Source organism: Phyllostomus hastatus, unplaced genomic scaffold (genome assembly GCF_019186645.2).
Source record: "Phyllostomus hastatus isolate PE091 unplaced genomic scaffold, TTU_PhHast_1.1 phas_contig_38, whole genome shotgun sequence".
Taxonomy (NCBI): domain Eukaryota; kingdom Metazoa; phylum Chordata; class Mammalia; order Chiroptera; family Phyllostomidae; genus Phyllostomus; species Phyllostomus hastatus.
In genome coordinates this window covers 3,884,784-3,903,112 of record NW_025333869.1, presented here as the reverse complement: position 1 = coordinate 3,903,112, position 18,329 = coordinate 3,884,784, and the positions used below count along the sequence as shown (strand labels likewise).

Below are 18,329 nucleotides of genomic sequence, written 5' to 3'. Positions count from 1 at the left end.
GAGGCATGGTGTACATGAGGCAGGTGCTGAAGAAATACTTATCAGACATCCAGTGGCTGCAGGCCCTCCTACATGAGTTGATGTCTCATGAATGGTGTACCACTTACCATGAAGACCAGGAGGGGACCTAAAGGAGGCTGTTCTGATGTCTCATGGCCTTGTTCTTCTCTCACAGAAACTATGCCCCAGACTTCCATCATCTTCTCCAGCATACTTGGGCCCAGCTGTAGTGAACAGGTGCAGCCTGTAATGGGGGAGCAAGGAGGCGGGGCCAGTGGTTCCAGGGACCTCATCTTCCAGGATGGACGCCTCATCTCCGGGTCCCTGGAGGCCTTGATGGAGCACCTTGTCCCCACAGTGGATTATTACCCTGATGTGAGTGCCTGAGCCTGGAGAAAGGTGGGGTGACCGGGGTTCCAGGGGAAGCTCCTTCTGGGATGAGGAGGGAGGGCCAGGGGAGGGTCATGGCAGGCCAGTGAGGAGTGACTTCCCTGTGGCCTCCAGGAAGGTGGAAGATGGTCCTGGTAACATAAGCAAACAACATATTTTATGGGCAGGGCCCAAGGGGAGGAAGAGATGTCTAAAGGTCAGGCCAATTCCTCAGAGTCCAGGTGAGGCCCTTCCCTGCACTTGTCCTGTCCCTGAGTTGGGAAGTTTGCTTTGTGCATGAACCACCATAGTCCAGAATAAAGAGGGGATAGCCCTGCTACACCTGCTGGCATTTGGACCCTAGGGCACAGGTACACACCACCTTGGCCAGGCTTCACCTACAATCCAGAGCCTTCCTCTTCAACTCAAGATGAGGTGGGTACATTCTTGGAACGGAGAGAAAGAGTTCACTTGGCATATGAGATTCCCTTCTGCCTCTGATAGCAGTGGTGATGGAACTAGAAAAGTTGGCATTTGTGCTGCCTCTCATATCCAGAACCAATAAGTAGAGACAAGGATTGGATATTTATGGGTACTTGATTCAGATGCCGACATTCCAAGAAGATGGCAATTATATACCCTAAAAACCATTTTAACATCTCATTTCAAAACAACAAACATTTTTTTAGAGTTTTTTTCTTTTTTTTAATTTTAATCATTGTTCAAATACAGTTTTCTCCTTTTTACTCCCAATCCAGTCCCCCCTCCCACCCTCCCCACTTCCCTCCCATTACCACCCTCCCCTTAGTTTATGACCATGTATCCTTTAAGTTTATTCCTGTGAACCCTTCCCACTGTCCCCTTAAATTCCCTCTTCTCTCCCCTGCAGTCACTGTCAGCCTGTCCTCTATTTCAGTGTCTTTGGTTATATTTGGCTTATTTCTTTGTTCTGTTATTTAGGTTCCTGTTAAAGGTGAGATCATATGGTATTTGTCTTTCACTGACTGGCTTGTTTCGCTAAGCATAATGTTTTCCAGCTCCATCCACGCTACAACAAACATTTTTATAAGAAGAAAAAGGGTAGGTAAGTGGTTTTGGGAAAGGTTAATCTGATAAGAATTGTAGTCAGATGGGGATTTTCCTAATATTTCTTTATCTACTGACCAAGAATTCTTTATCTGCATCATGGACATTCCTTTCCTAGAACACAGTGGCTCAGATGCCACCTCCATTGCTTGCAGATCCTCTGGGGCACAAAAGTTGAATTGCTTGTTGACCTCCAGGAGTCACATAGGTCATGTATTCCAGTTTCTGAAACAATAGTTTTCCACATGCATTAATCAGTTAAGTCTAACAACTATAACTAAAGCTGAAATGTTTAACTCTTGTGTTCCCCTATCATCCCCCGCTGTTAGTTTTAATCATCTTATTTCTAGGAAACTAGTTTTATATGGAGATAATAATTTTACTGTTGAGCATATAGGAGTAAACTCTCCTTCTATATGTTAAAAACCATCCTGTAGGCAATTTGATGTGACTGAAGGATAAAATATATTAGTGATAGTTTTGCAATTCATCTCCAAATCTGCTGAAAACATAAAATGGTATTTAGTACAATTGACAAAGATTGTACACTCTCCAGCTGGGGCTACATTACTGATTTTTAAAGGAAACATTTCCCTGTCCTTAGATTTACCATAGGTCCCCAATTATATTAATAATTTTGGAGGCTTTCCAGGGAAGTACAAACACCTACAAGACATGAAGTAAAAGTTTGTTCAACAAAGGTTCCTCCTATAAGACAAAAGTGAGAGATATTTAAAAAATGTTTACTAAATATACCCAGATATTTTCATCTTGTTTGAAAGAAATAAGTTCTCCATAACATGGGAAGAGAATATGTCATTGTTTTCAAAAGATGACTTTCAGGTCTTCATGTGGATCCATTGTTCTTCTGGTGCTTTCTTTATTCTGATGTGATGAAGCCAAGGTTTTATTCCTGACAATTTTGTCATGGTTGGGGCAGTGAGGAGTACATCCCTAGGTTCAGTCCACTTTTCTTCTATTTGGCTTTCCTGTCTTCCAAGTCTTAGGTAGCACCTTATCTTCAGGCTCAAAGGAATGTAGAGAACCTGTGGAAGAGAGGACTCTAATACAAGTGAGGTCATTAATCACAGCTAAGGTCTGATTTAAATGTTGTACATAATTCTGTACCTTCACTTCTTGATCTAAATACATATCTCCCTCCCCAATCATAGCCTAAAATGGTCACCTGTGTACAATTTCACAGGGACTCAACTGAACCCCACTTTGAGGAACCACCTTTATCCTGAGCAGAGCAATAGGTAAAGCTTGATGCCAATGGAGATGATTTTCTTGACACAGTTTGGCTATATTTTTCTTTAAGGTCTGATTCATCTCTACTTTCCCAGAAACCTGAGGTCTCCATGCTGTATGAAGTCTCCACCTGATTCATAAAATTTACTAACTTTCTGTATAATTTCTGAAACAGAAGCAGGTCCATTATTGCTCTGTATGCTGCCAGTTAGGCCAAAGCAAGGAATTATTTCCTTCTGTAGGGCTTTCACTATTTCTGAGGACTTATCAGGTCTAGTAGGGTATACTTCTACCAATCCTGAAAATGTATCAACAAAGACTAACAAATATTTCCATCCTCGGAACCTCAGTATCTGGTTAAAGTCTATTTGCTAGTCTTCAAATGGGCACTGTTCTTGGGATTACTTCTTTCTTTCTTCTCATGGGAATCTGTCTTGGGGTATGCTTCTGGCATACAACACATCTAACTGTTGTTTTCCTTATGGCTTTAGAAATTCTAGGACCTATGAGTCATGGTTTAATATAGGTGGTTAATGAATCTGTTCCATAGTGAGTGGAGTCGCTCACTATGCAAATGCTTCATGACTGGCTCTACTTAATGTTCAGGAAGCAATATAATCCTTTTCTTAATCTTTCTCCATTTACTATTGGAGCCTTCTTCATCAAGACCCAAGCTCTTAGCTTTCTGTAAGTTTGCAGTCAAATATTCAGGGTAAAAATGTGACAAGTCTAAAACAGATACCAAAGGCATTATAAATGTACCTTTAGCGGCTTTTTGCTGCTTGATTGGTCAGATTGTTTCCTCTACCCACTTCAGTGTCCTCTTTCTAATGCCCCAGGTAGTGCATAACTGTCATCTGTAAAGGTACCTGAACAGCTTGTAATAATTTTAAAATTTCTATTGCATGCTTAATTTTTTTTATTGGAGGCTAATAGTCCTCTTTCCTTCCAGATGGAACCACGTGCAGGCAAAATTAGGAAAGAACACCTCAAGTCAGTATACACATTCACTTTCTTTTTGTGGGACAATTCTAGTGTCTTCATCACTGCAGTCAGTTCAGCTTTCTAAGCAGCAGTGAGGCCTTGGCCTCTACTGTTCCTTCCAGACTCACAACTGCATACCCAGCCTTTCTGTTTCCTTTTTCCATATAACTGCTTTCATCTGCATATAGAGTACAGTCTGCCTCTTCTCAAGGATGGTCCTGTAAATCAATTCTGCTAGAATAGACTTCATCAATTATTTCAGTACAGTCATGCTTCAGCACAGCCAAGTCAGAGTTTGGGAGAAAGGAGGCAGGATTTAATTTACAATTTTGAGAAAGACATTGGGATTGTCAAGAAGAATTGCTTGATACCTGCCCATTCTTCCAGCAGTAAGCCACAAATTTCCTTTTTGTTCTAGTAGGCTCAGCAGTTGGTGGGGTGCATAAATGGTGAATGGCTGTCCCAAGAAGAACTTTTCAGCTTCCTATAAAAGCTCATAGGTGGCTGCCCCAGCTCTCAAGCAAGCTGGCCACCTCCGCAAAGTGCGATCTAATTTCTTTGACAAGTATTCTTCTAAGAAACTCAAAGGGGTCCTCAGAACACTTTTGTTACACCATGTTACATACTCAGACTTTTATGCTTAGGGATTTCTTTCTTTAGTCCCTCAAGGATGCACATCTTATAATACTCTAAGAGAAGAAGGCCATTCTCATTAGTGTTCCAGTTGAGCTCAGTTAAAAGTATTGCGTTAGTACAGTTGGGAGCCTCATCTGTATTTTCTTGGTGCAGTCTCCATGCCTCTTTATTTGCTTTATCCAGTACCAATCTCTGCTCATCCCTCATAAGCAAAATATTCAGTAAGGTTTATTCAGTAAGTCTACCAGTTGGGATGGTGAATGGCAAAAGTTGACATAACTCAGTCCATCATTTTAGAAGGATCATTTCTATAAGATTTTACAGTTTAACAGATTAGATGTAGAAAATGGAGTGTATGCCCAATAATATCCAGCAGGCTGGCCCTGGCGCTACTCCCACTGGAAGTCTTCACATGAGATATTGCCCTGCCCCAGTAGGGGCTTGTCTTCTTCTAAATTTGGTTCCCTTGTGGGCTTGGGATGGAGAGACAAGTTCAGGCTCACCTCCTTCAGCTCCCTCAGTTGGGTAAGGAGGAGGATTCCCTGGGGTTTGAGGGGCCATGGGAACCCTGACCATGCTTACAGCAGCCATGACATCCTGATCTTCCTGGTCCCTCTCTTCTGAGCTTCTGCTATCTGCCACAGGTAAATTCCCTTTTTTTTCTGGGCCATCAATCTATTTCCTTTTAGTCCTGCATCTTCATCTCTATTGTATAAAGTCATAAAAGCCTGTACATAAGGTATTTCATTCCATTTCCCTGATCTTTGACAAAACAACTCTAATTGCCATGTAGTATAGTAATTTAAAAACCCATTCAGTGGCCTGGACTCTCCTGAGTCCAAATTATACATAAGCCAAGCATTATTGCAATAAAAACATTCCATTTTTAGCCATAGGTTCATAAGCATAGGTTAACCAATCAGTCAGATTTAGCCTCAAAGGGCTGTTTCCAGAATGGAGGATCCCCTGCCCATTCTACCAGACAGAGCACTGTAACATCACACAAACCAAAAGGCATCTTAATTTCTGATGACCATTCTAAATTGTAACCCAAGACTGTAACACTGAACCAGCAATTCGATTGAAAGTGAAGGCAATGAGGAATGCCCAGAATTGGAGGAGAGTCCTCACTGAAATCACTTGACAGCTGCTAAGGAGTCCCCAAATCAGCACACCCAGGGCCCCCAATCCAGGCAGCCAATGGGACTCCCTGTCAAATACCCAGACTTACTGGAGAGTCCTCATGGTGTTCCCCCAGTCACCAGAAAATGAAACTGGGAAAGTCAGCATTTGTGCTGCCTGTCACTACCAGAATGAATAATTAGAAACAAGAATTGAATCTTTATGGTCACTTATCCAAATGCTGGTGATATGAGAAGATGGGAGGTAATGTGCCCTAAACACCATCTTAACATCTCACCTCAAGCTGACCTTTTTATAAGGAGAAGAAAAGGGTAGGTAAGTGGTTTGGAAAAGGGTTAATCAGATAAGAATTGCAGTCTGGCAGCAGTTTTCCTACTATTTCTTTATCTACTGGTCAACACCTTTTTTATTTGCATCACAGTCATTCTTTCCCTGGCACACAATGGCTCAGATATTATTTTATCACTTACAGATACCCTGGGACACAAAGGTTGACTTGCTTGTTGACCTTCTGGAATCATGTAGGTCAGGGGTCCACAAATCCCAGGCTGTGGACCAGTACTAGTCCATGGACTGTTAGGAACTGGGCTGTACAACAGGAAGTGAGGAGCAGGCAAACAAGCAAAGCTTTGTTCACATTACTGTCTGAGCTCCATCTTCTGTCACAGTGAGTGAGTGAGCAAAGCTTCACTCAAATTACCTCCTGAGCTCTGTGTTTCTGTCTCCCCACCCTACCCCATCCGAGGAAAAATTGTCTTCCATGAAACTAGTCCCTCATGCTAAAAGGTTAGGGACCACTGTTGTAGGTTATATATTCTAGTTTCTGGAACAATAGCCTTACACATGCATTAATTACTTAAGCCTATCAACTGTAACTAAAGCTGAATTCTTTAACTCTTTAAGTTCCCCTATCAGTGACATTGTGCCTGCCTGCTCCCTTTCAAGAGCCAAGCTGCACTGGCCTTTCCAGTGACAACTTTATCCACAGGGCAGAGCTGGGTTCCCTGGCCTTTTTGAGTCAGACATGGCCTAGGGAAAGTCGGAAGGAATTGCCCCCCCGCCCCCGCCCCAGCATTTATCTAATGGTGCTGGAGACAACTAAGCTTCTGGGGATTTGTGGCCCACCCATAACAGAACTCCTCCCTTCTTCCTGGGGCTCTGTCTGTTCTTCCTCTGTCCTTCCGTCCATTGCATAAACCCCTCTCATGGTGTGGCTGGGGCTACCTCTGCCACTTTTCAGCTCAGATCATAAGGAATCCTCAGAGTCTGCACTGCAAAGCCCAGTGAGGAGGGCACATACATGTGGAACAGTGCCATGGTGTGGCAGTTTTAGACAAGGCCCATAACAAATTAGTGATTGCACAGGTACTGAGGTCAATGAGGCCCTACCCTGCCCCATGGACAAGGCCACACCCCATCATCAAGGGCCCATAGAGCAGGCCAGTAAAAACATGGAGAAGAAGCAGGCTTGGAGCCAGGCTCAGGGAGCACAGTGAAATAGGCAACAGGCTCACATAGGTTTGAAGAGTCTTGCCAACATCCAGTGCTATGTTAGCACCCATTTGGGGGTAGGACAGAGGGTGGGGAGAAGCCCATCAGAGCACGACTGCTGGGAGCTGAGCTCATCAGGGAGGCCTCCTTGAGCTGTGGCAAGGTGGGGTTGATCTGTTCCATGCAAGGTGGGCAGGATTTGGATGACAGTGAGAGAGAAGAAGGGAATCCAAGGTGAAGTAAACCATGCGGATAATGTGGCTACTTTCATAGTGATGTTGGGCTTGGGAGGTAGCAGGGCCAAGTGGAGCAGCAGGCTTGGGGGCTCTGCCAGGTCTGACCTACACTTTTCCCTCTCTCCCTTTTCTTTCTTTTTCCCCTCTTTTCTTCAGGGAACGTACATCTTCACATTTCTCTTGAGCTCCCGGGTGTTCATACCCCCTCATGACCTGCTGGTCCGTGTGGGGCAGATCTACCTGGAGCAGAGGCAGCAGCTGGAGGCTGGGTCTGAGAAGGTAAAGGTGTGCTTACCAGATGCTGCCTGTCTCTGTGTCCCTGGCTAACACTCCCACTCCTACTCCAAGAGAACATGCTCAGAATGAGCTGCAAGACAGGGTCTGGTTGAGCCTAGCCTGGGGTCCTCCCTGATGGCAGCATACCTGGGACATGGCTCACCTCCCATGATGTGGAAGTAATTACTGTTGGTGGGCATTCACATCTCCTCCAAGGAAGGGCCCCAGTGAACTGTTCTGCTAGCTCTCCTGATCAGTGCTAGGACCTTCCAATGGAAGCCTGACTGCAGTTGGTGAAAAAGAAGCCAAAGGGACCTAGGTCACTGCCTCCTCAAAAGGGTCAGGTAGCAGTACCCTCAGTCTGGTGCTTGCTCATATGAGTATTCAGTGACTCAAACAGGGATGTTTGCCACTATTGTCCCTTCTGATTGAGCCAGGCTTTTGGCAGTCAGGATGGTTAAGAAACCACAGCTCAGTTCTTAGGCCCTGGGTGTTGGGGTGAGGTCTGAGAAACTCAGGGTTTGGTGTAGAAGAGGGGGTGGTGAGCATGCTCTTAGAGCTGGCAATGCAGTCTGTGGCACAGCAGGGCCTGTCCCTGTTTCTTAATGGCATTCCCTGCTATCTTCCCACCATGAAGCTGAGCTCTGGAGGGTTTGCAGCAAAGGTCTGTGAATGCCCATGCCTTCTCAGAGTCTCCTCCTCAGAGGGACTGTCTTGGAGTTCTGCAGGGCAGAGATAGGGACAGATTCTGACAAAAGCTTGGCTATCAGGAAAAGTTCCTGAGGGACAGGTAGAAATAACCCAGAACAGGGTGAGTGGGGATGCTAAGGGAGAGGAGCTGGAGCTGAGCCTGCCAGACTCTGTCCATGGTGACATGCTTGGCAGGACTCTGATGGGACTCTGGCTCCTGATAAGTGTGGATGCCATCAGCAGTTGGAGGAAATAACAGCAAAGCTTTCTGGGATATCTTTGCACTAGACTCTGGCCAGAGGCAGTATCTGTGGGATCATAGGGCTGGCTAATGGAGGCTTTGCCAGGTGTGGTAAATCATTACTAAGGGACCAGCTGGAGGCTTGGGGCAGCCAGAGTCAGGCAGGTTGGAGGAAGCAGAGGGGGCTTGGGAAGGTACAGGGCTGTGGAGTTGGGTCCTCTAGGAGCCTGGCCCTGAGGGCAGTTGTGGGCACCCTGGAATGATCCAGGTTGGACAGGAATGGGCAGGTAACCAGGAAGGGCAAGAAAAAGTGATGGTGGCACAGGAGCTGGCAGGGGTGGTGGTGGTTGTGGGTCCATGTGGGCATTTCAGGGGGATACTTCCACCAAGTATCTGACACTCCCTCCTCTCCTCTCGTGGAGCCACAGCAGGACTGTCAGGACCACCTTTAATGACACAAAATGGGGAGGAGGTTGCCTCCAGGTGTCTGTGTTCCTTCCCAGCACTTGTTAACCTGCCTCTACTGAGAGGAGACAGGCAAGAGTCTCTTATTTATTGCTAAAAAATTTGCTTGGTTTTCACTGCATTCTTTTTTATGAGTAATTTCTAACTACAAAAAAATTAAACTAGTTTTCTATGCCATGGTAGTGACGGGGCAAGTTTTGTGAAAATGAATTTACTTAAATGAAAAAATAAAGAGCTGAATTAACGGTGCCAACTGATGGTTTTGTCATCAATTCACTGCCAACAAGAATCCCCATTTTGGGGTGTGGTGAAGAAAGAAACTTTATTCAGTGCAAAAGAGCTCAATTGTGATATAGCACAGCTGTGAAAATACCATGGCTATGGAACAACTCAATAGTGTTACAGCTCAATTATGAAGCAGCACAACTCTGAGGCAGCTCTGAGGCACTCTGGCCAGCCTTCTTTGGTGTTTCAGCTCCAGCCAGGGAAATGCAGCCTTTATTGGCATTGGAAAGGGAAAGTATGCCCCCTAAGAAAGAGGGGAACTCACTTTGTATAGAGAGAGAAGTTCGCACTCCTCTTCCCTGATTGGTCTTTCCTTGTAAATGAGTACTCCATATCTTTGCACGTTGATCCCCAAAAGCACTGTCCTGATTGATCAGAATGGAATTGCTCTGGTGGATGAAGATGCTAATGGAGATATAGCTACAAAGCTCCAATTGGATGGGGAAAGCCTCAGTCTTGTTGATTGAAATAAGATTCCAGTAACTCCTTTAATAGGTCTGGCTCACATGGGAGAAGTACAGTGCCCACAGGCAGTACAGTGCAAGATTCTGAAGCATGGCTTGTGTGAGAGGCCCATTTGGAAATAGCTGCTAAGCTGTTTTTTAAAAATTGGGGTCCAGTTAGCCACCAGGAGTCCTTCTTGGTAGGTATCGTCTTTCTCAGGTTCCACCAGGGGGATATGAAACAAAGCAAGTATAACAAAACTCCAAGAGGACGGGCTGGGAGTTGTCAGTGCCCCAGCACAGGGGTCCTTGGGAGTTGGTATACCACTCATCATCTTGTTGCTCACTCTGGTGGTTTGGAACTCCCTCTGTGCCCACCCCTTCAGGCCATATTGAAGACCTTCTCAGCCAAGATCATGCAGCTGCTAAAGGAGTGGACAGAGGCCTTCCCCTGTGACTTCCAGGATGAGAAGGCCATGGCTGAACTGAAGGCCATCACCCACTGGGTCATGCAGTGTGATGAGGTGAGGTCCTCCCTCAACTCTGGTGGAGCTCCTTTGAGTGTTGTGGGGAGGAGTCCTTAGAGGCAGTTCTGAATGTGATCCCCTTCCCTGTCGCTCCCCCATGAGGACTGCTGGGTGCCTCCATTTTGTCATCTCCCCTACCTTGGGCAGCAGTGGGCCAGACTTGCCCTTGACAAGTAGGGGAACTTGAGCAGTGGGGTGGGCCTCACCCTGAGAATGTGGAATGAGCCTAGGCCCCACCCTTTCCTGGATTCTGTGTGGGTAGAGTGAGGGCTTAGTGAGAAGGGTAAGAGCCTGTCTACCTTTCCTGGCTCCCAGCCTGTTCTTGCCTTCAGTGGAGACAAGAACCTGGAGAACCCAGGGGGAGCCTAGGCTGGCTGTGTCTTGATGATGAAGGTGCTCCACACGTTCAGCTGCTCCCAGAGGGCTCAGAAAGTTCAGGGAGTGCTTTGGGAAGGACCAGTGCTGTTCACACCCAGAGAGTGAAGGCTCCTAACTGCAGAGTAAACCTTTCTAGATGCCTTCATCCCTCTTGCTGTAGGATGACCCTGAGAAGTAGCTCAGTTGGCTGCCTTCAGCTCCAGTGAAGTTACATTTTTCAGACCCAGAAGCCTAGCTCTGGCCCTGCTCTGGCAGGGGCCCTTCTTCACAGGACAGCCCACTAAGCCACCATCTCCAAAACGGCATCAGAGGAGCCCACACTTACCCAACTCTGTCAGGCCCAAGTGCTCATGGCAGGTTTGGTTAGAGCTGTGGGCTCAAAGTCAGGAATATCCCTGGGGATGAGATGGGTCCCTGCAGAGAGGTGGTAGTCTTGCTGCCATTCCATGCAGGTGCCTCCATTGCTTCCTGACCTCCACAGGAGAGTGGCACAGTGAAGAAGGCCATTGCCCAAATGACACAGAACCTGCTGTTATCCCTGGCTGCCCGGAGCCAGCTTCAGGAGCTTCGAGAGAGGCTCTGCTCACCAACTGTAGACAAAGGGCCCATCATGAAGGCCAAGCCACCGACCACTCAGAAGGATATCCTGGGCGTGTGCTGTGACCCCATGGTGCTGGCGCAGCAGCTGACTCATATTGAGCTGGTCAGTGCTGCCATATGCCTGTCCAAGGAGGGCCTGGGGTCATTCACTTATGCTCATCAAGAGCCACTAGCCTCCAGTATCTTTCTCAATATAAGCATTACAGGGCTGCCCTCACTAGGCAGACTGGGGTTTCAGGTAAACCCTGCTTGCCAGCCCTGACCATTGCCTCCAGCTAGTGTGCGGCCACCTAAACAGCAGATTTCTTTATGCTGGGTGCCTGGGTCCCCAGGAGCACAACAGCCCTACTTTAATGGGAGGGGCTGGGGTAGTAAGGTCTGAAGTGACTGGCCTGGGAGGAGGTAAGGGGCTTCAAGGGTGAGAGCTATTTCCTCTACTCTGTCACCTCTACCTGCCTGTGCTCTGGGCTGGGAAGTTCTCCTGTGCATGGCAGTCATTACCCTGAGGCTCCCTTCTTGCTCCCTTGAAGCCCTGTTTCCTCTCCTCTGGGGGAGGGGCTATCAAATCCCTGGAGTACTTTAGCCTGGGCAGGGCCTGCCCACTGGCTAGATGCTGTAGTCAAGGAGGGACCATTGCATACACTTCCCAACTAGTCCTGGCTGCTGCTCTGAATATATCCTACACCTCAAATGTGGGGCTTGTCCAAGGGCAGCAGGCTTATCACCCCCTGTGCTATCTCCCCCACTGCAGGAGAGAGTCAGCAGCATTCACCCCCAGGACCTGATGAAGATCATCAGCCATGTGGACACTCCAGACAAGCACAGGGTGAGGGGCTGTGGCCATAGGATGGGCCTGGCAGCAACATCCCATGCAGGGTGGCTGGGAACCCCACCAGCATACCTGAGTACCTTTGGACTGCCTGACCTCAAAACCCCGTGGATGTGGGTCTGGCCTCCTGGCACCTGCTCCAAGTGTTCGGCAGATGGCCACATAGAGTAATACATGTTGTGAGGGGTCTAACAGTCCTAGGACCTCAGGCAGCCAGCCTGTCCTCCAAGGCTGTCCCTGGGCATCCTGGAGACACAGGCTGGCCAAGGGGACCTGTCCAGTTGCCTCCATCCAACATCACTTTCAGTTTCTTCCTCTGGCCAAGGTTCCTGCTCCCCCATTTTGGGGCATGGCTTGGCAGCACCCTTTGGCAGCATCCTTGGTCTTCCTGTGACCTGCTGTGTTCTCCCCAGTGCCAAGGGGACCTGACCAAGACCTACAGCCTGGAGGCCTATGACAACTGGTTCAATTGCCTCAGCCTACTAGTGGCCACTGAGGTGTGCCGGGTAAGCACTGCACAGAGGATATGGCAGGGTGGCACCATCTCCTCCCCAATCCCACAGTGCTACTTCAGATACCAGATGTTCCTGCCCCCTTAGATGTTGAAACAAAGTAGAGATAAGAAGCCTCTATTGGTAGGGCCTTGAAGGTACTGAGTCCCACCCCCACCACGCCCAACAGTGATGACTTCAGTGATGACTGAGACCATCTGTGGAGTGCACTCTTTGCCCAGTACAGGGTCCCTTAGTTCTCTCAGCCTGCCCTCCTTCCTTTATCCAGCATCAGAGATGCCATGGCTGCATTTCCTGCCTCTGCAGACTGCCGGCACCCCCCGTCTGCTATCCCTGGTCTAACAGCTTTGTGGGCCCTAGGGCAGCTCCAGCCAGATGCCCTTCAGGGACTGATGGTGGAGAAGATACCCAAGACCCCATCTTGGAGCTCATGCTGAGGCTGCTGATTGCTCCCCAGGTAGTGAAGAAGAAGCACCGGACCCGCATGCTGGAGTTCTTCATCGATGTAGCCCGGGAGTGCTTCAACATTGGAAACTTCAACTCTATGATGGCCATCATCTGTGAGTGTCTGGGCCTGGGGCTTCCCACCCAGCTTCTGTGTGACCCATCTCCCCATCCTGACCCTACCTGCTGTCCTCTGCAGCTGGCATGAACCTCAGTCCTGTGGCTCGGCTGAAGAAAACATGGTCCAAAGTTAAGATGGCCAAGTTTGATGTCTTAGAGGTAGGCACCCAACCTCATCCTGTGTTGGCCTAATGAGGAGGGCCTCCCATCACATTCTACCTACCCTTTGCTTAGGACCTGCTACCTGCAGCACTGGCTGGTGTGGACTGTTGAGCCTACCTGACCTGGCCACACTGGGAAGGCCAGTAGCTTGAGCTCTTTTCATCCTTGATTTCAGTCGGATCTGGCATCTCCTAAAGCGAGTTTTGGGGAGTAGTAAAGAGTTTGACAAAAATGAGCCCATGAGACTTGTTGATTGATGCTAACTAAGCAGAGATAGGTTTTTTCTGATCTGACTTTTCACAGCACTAGATCATCTGGGTGGCCAGAAGCTGACAGGTAAGCTCAGTCATAGCCTTGCCCAGATGTATTTGATCATAGAACTAATTTTCTGCAAACATGTGTCTGTGGAGCCAGTTATCAGTGCAAGCAGAGGGGCGAAGGAAGGCTTTGAAAGGAAGGAGGAGACCCAGGCTCAGCAGGGCAGGGAAGAGTTGTGTGTGGGCTGTGAGACTTCTCTACAGCTTTCCCAATGACACTCAGACCCAACCCTGAAGGCCTTGGCCTTATGCTCAGCTCAGCATCTCTGGGCTTCCCTCCTGGAAGAGAGGCCTTTTCTGAGTGACAATCAAGTTGCCCAGAGGGGAAGTGCCTTCCCTATCAGCTTGTTCTCTGTTCTGCTCTGCAAAGAAGTGCAAGGGGAGCACCACCCACCATGTGTGTCCTCCCTCCTATCTACCCACAGCACCACATGGATCCATCCAGCAACTTCTGCAACTACCGCACAGCCCTCCAGGGGGCCACACAGAGGTCTCAGACAGCCAACAGCAGCCAAGAGAAGATTGTTATTCCTGTGTTCAATCTTTTTGTTAAGGACATCTACTTCCTGCACAAAATCCATACTAACCACCTGCCCAATGGGCACATTAACTTCAAGGTGAGCTCAGCCCCACTGTGGTCCAAGGGGAGGGGCTGGCTGTCCTAGTATAAGGCAGGGCAGACCTCCCAGTCTTGCCCCAAGGCAGGAAGAATCCATCTTTGCCAGGAGAGCAGCAAAGCCATGCTCCTGTTGCAGAAGGGCCTTTAAGACTGACATCTACAAGGTAGGTCACACTATTTGACATTGAGATGTGACAGCAGCACTGACCTTCTGGGTGGATGATCTGGTTATAGGGCTTGTAGCCACAGGGAACCTGCATTCACTCAGGATGCTGGTCCCAGCACTGATTCAACCAGGGAGACAGAGAAGGGGCCACCCCTGGGGATTTGGGATTTGGGAAGGCTTTAAGCAAGAAGGACTCGAGCAGGGAAGAGGAGGCAGCAGAATTCCAGATGTAAGTGAACACCTGTCTGGCCAAAGGCATGAGGGTAGGACAAAGGTGCTTGGGGAGGTATAGGGGGAGCTAGGTTGTCTAGTGTTCACCCCACACAGGTAAGGGATGGGAGGGAGTTACAGATTCCCACACAGGCCCAAAAGAGTGACATTATGACATGTGCTAGTTGTTGGTGCTATGCTAGTCATGGCTGGGATGCCTGCCTCATCTTGGAGTCACAGATGGGGACCTACTGGGGTCCCTGCTGCCAGCCTGATGGCCCAGGCAGAGGGCAGGAGAGAGTGTCCTCTGAGACACCTGCTGTGCTGATGCTGCACAAAGTGCTTCAATGAAGTCACTTGTGCAGTCACTGTTTCAACCTGCTGGGACTAGAGAAGTGAGCAGCAGGCAGACCCCAGAATCTATATCCCCTGCCCTTTTAGCTTATGGTGACAAGTGAACATCCAATTTGTCCTCTTTTCATTCAGAAATTTTGGGAGATCTCCAGACAGATCCATGAGTTTATGACATGGACACAAGTAAAGTGTCCCTTTGAAAAGGACAAGAAGATTCAGAGTTATCTGCTTACAGCGCCCATCTACAGCGAGGAAGGTGAGGCTGCCTCTGCATAGCAGCAGCCCCCTCCCTGCACAGGTGCATGTCCCTGTTCCCCTGACTCCCTTGGGGGCTGGCTTGATCATTACCCCCATGCTACACAGGGGAAGTTCAGCTCCCAGGGTGAGTTCATGAGGGTGGGTCAGTTGACAGATGAAGGATAAGGACAAGATGAGACCAGGCCCTAGAGGCCACATGAGAGAACCAGGATGGGTTTGGGCCAGTGCTACAGAACCAGGCAACTTCTCAGTGTCCTTAAGCAGGAAGCTGGGAGCCCTAGGCCTGATGGATCCATGGACGAGTTCAGGCCAGAGGTCACTATACCATTTGGCCTAGGAGTTACTTCTTAGCCTAGCTACATCCCTACAATGACAGTTTGAGAAGGGATAACTGGTATAGTAGGCAGGCTGACTGCATGTGGACATGGGTTCTGAATGGCTTCCCTGTTTCCCAGCACTGTTCATCGCCTCCTTTGAAAGTGAAGGTCCTGAAAACCACATGGAAAAGGACAGCTGGAAGACCCTAAGGTAGGGAAATGAAGGGGACTATTGTATAAATCCCCAAGTTTGGCTCCATGCAAGGAAGGGAGAGTACTGGGGGTAGGGTGGGAGTGAGCATACCAGATGTGCCCTTCTGAAAGGCAGCTGAAGGCCCCCCCCCCCCACACACACACACAGTCCAGGGAAAGGAAGATGTCCCTAGTACAGCTGCCAGTCAAAAGGAGGCTGAGGATTTGGAGTTTGAATGTCCCTGACTCCTCCCCTCCATGACCAGTTCCTGGAGAACAGGCCTCCACTGAAAGTATGGGTCTGCCCTCTGCTGGCTTGGGGAAAGGCCTGCCAGCACCTGACTATTGTGCTCTGTCCACCTTTAGGGCTACTCTCCTTAACAGAGCCTGAAGGTGTGGATGCAGCCTGCAGACACAGGATGAAGCACACCTGGGAACCAAGCTTTAATCTTGATAATGGGTTGAGATGAGGTGGCCTCACTGGTTGGGGTCCATTTGTACATAACTTTTATGGGAAAAAATGGTAATTATTTCATCCATCAACCTTTGGCACAGTTTTGTTGTTGTTGTTGTTGATTTTAAATAACAGGGCAGTGCCCTGGTTTTGGGAGGGATGGGGAAAGAGTATCATGGGAGATGGCATCCATGATAACATCTTGGTCTAATGAAATGTAGATTTTTATTTTCTACTTTTGACTATATTCACATCTTATGAAAAATATATTTAAAAAAACAACCAAAACTAATGTGAGCCCTACCTGCTTAGATGCCCTCCCAGTCAGTGTCTGTGACATCAGGGCTAGTGCCTTAGAGGGTACTGGAGGGCTGTCTCCCACTCTGCTCTGACCGCCCCCCCTCCCCAAGCGACAAGAGGCTCTGTGAATCCTTGGCCCTAGACTGTAGGCACCTGCCCTCAAAGCCTGGGCCACTGAGGGTCCAGGTTCCAGTGGGGCCTTGGGAGGGCAGGAGGTCTCATTTGCACACTTCTGGAAGCAAACCACCAACCACAGGCTTTCCAAAGTTTACATTTTCCTTTTCTTTTATCAGGGATTTATGGGGTTGGGAGAGGCAGAGGGACACCTGGCAGCATATTTTTATGTTGGAATATGTCTGGCAAATCTTTCTTCAACTACATTTTAGAAAAACAGAAAATCCAAAATAATGTCAGGTGTGGGGAGTTATGGAATTGTCAGTTTTCCAGGCTGTAACTGGAAGAAACACCTAGCTGTAAGGAAGAGCATACTAAGGGTATTGAGGATGGGAACACTTGGGCCATTTTCAAAACCCAAGTACCAAGTAAAAAGAAGCAACTCATAGACCAGTATTCCAGTGGACAGTGGCTCCTCCCCTCTAGGTGGGGGCTCTGCTGATGAAATCTGAAACAGAAAATTAGCCAGGCCAGCAACTTCTGGAGCCCGCTTACACACAATTGCCCCAAAATTTGGAGGTGTTTTTCAATCCCAAACTCAAGGAGCACACTCATTCCTGGCTGTGGGAGGAGGACTGCCCTGTTCCCTAGAAAGTGGGAGGTGGGCAACTCATGCGGACTCAATTTTCCTTGCAGGAGGTTTTGTTTGTGAATAGTTTGGAACTGCTCCCTGGTCTCTCTTCATATGCCTGGCTTCTGTAGGAGCCTGCAGTTGGAAGCCTGTCACTTGCTAATTCCCACAGCTCCTAGGAGAGCCTAGAGATGTGGAGCAAGGCCTCAGGAAGGAAGTGGCTGCTGATGTCACCTTTAGCTCTGGGTGGAGCAAGAATATTTACACTGTATTGTCACAGTGTTTTTGCACTTTTTAGATGTTTTAGATAGTACATGTTGTATATTGATAGTACATATTGTTTTGCTTATGTATTTGAGATAAAGACTTGAAACTCAAGAGTATATATTTGGAATATAACATTAGAACATTTTCTGTACATGTGTTATGGAGCTTTCCTATCACATACACATCACTGGAGCCTTAGTTCTAATGCCCACTGGCACATCATCTGTGTTTACCACTTTATTTTCCCAGTTGGATACATTTCCTAACTATGCTGTTTTGGTATTGTGAGATGAACTGTGAGTATAAAGCTGTACTGTAACACAGTATGCCAGTTGTTGGTGTAACTGGACATACCTGCATCAATAAAAGGACACATTGCTCCCCTCATGTGCCTGCTCTGTGTGGGACTGGCAATGACAAACAGCTGTGCTGCAGGCACAAGGCAAGACTGCCAGGGCTCTCACAGCCTTTCATGAGCAGCAAGTAGTTCTCATCTGCACAGCATATTCTGACAATGGGCTTTTCAAAATGAAAAAAAACAAAACAAAAATTATACAGGTGGTGTATTCCAGTCCTGCTTTCCTCAAATTCAGACCCAAAAAGATGTCAAGAGCTCCTTGTATTACATGGTCATGTAAGTTTGGGAAAGCTAAATTAAGATTGTAAAGTTTCCTTTCCTGTCAGACTCATCAGAACTTTAAGTGCCCTTTGGCACTGGGGGTCTCTCCCAGGGCGGGGGCACGTGGGGGACACCTGATGGCATCTTTCTGAAGAGCAGTTTGCAAAATGCAGCTCAAGAAGGGTCTCTTTGTGGTGTCATGTGTCACATTCAAGAGCACTACAGAAAAGGGATTTGTTAGGAGCAGGTGGAGCTTGGGGAATTGAAGAAAGAATGATACTAGAACAGAAGGCAACTCCCACCTGCTTCTTTCTGGACCACCCTACTGCCACATGGTTTACAA

General features: G+C 48.0%; 1 protein-coding gene across 3 annotated transcripts in view; it reads left to right on the top strand.

Moving 5' to 3' along the window:
* Positions 1 to 17,663, top strand: part of RASGEF1A (RasGEF domain family member 1A) — a 118,834-nt gene extending 101,171 nt beyond the window's left edge. Inside the window, exons 2-14 of one of the 3 annotated variants that reach the window (XR_006786041.1) lie at positions 176 to 375; positions 7,353 to 7,475; positions 9,983 to 10,120; positions 10,983 to 11,204; positions 11,853 to 11,927; positions 12,344 to 12,436; positions 12,900 to 13,002; positions 13,086 to 13,165; positions 13,911 to 14,102; positions 14,967 to 15,090; positions 15,548 to 15,620; positions 15,968 to 16,124; positions 17,166 to 17,663. Coding sequence is in view for 1 of the 3 variants with exons in the window: in XM_045842167.1 (XP_045698123.1) it covers positions 181 to 375; positions 7,353 to 7,475; positions 9,983 to 10,120; positions 10,983 to 11,204; positions 11,853 to 11,927; positions 12,344 to 12,436; positions 12,900 to 13,002; positions 13,086 to 13,165; positions 13,911 to 14,102; positions 14,967 to 15,090; positions 15,548 to 15,620; positions 15,968 to 15,992 (1,443 nt within the window). In the remaining 2 variants the exon portion in view is untranslated. Of the gene's footprint in view, positions 1 to 175; positions 376 to 7,352; positions 7,476 to 9,982; positions 10,121 to 10,982; positions 11,205 to 11,852; positions 11,928 to 12,343; positions 12,437 to 12,899; positions 13,003 to 13,085; positions 13,166 to 13,910; positions 14,103 to 14,966; positions 15,091 to 15,547; positions 15,621 to 15,967; positions 16,145 to 17,165 lie in introns of those variants that run through there. The other 2 variants (XR_006786042.1, XM_045842167.1) reach the window with 2 other exon arrangements.
* The last annotated feature ends 666 nt before the right edge of the window (positions 17,664 to 18,329 follow it).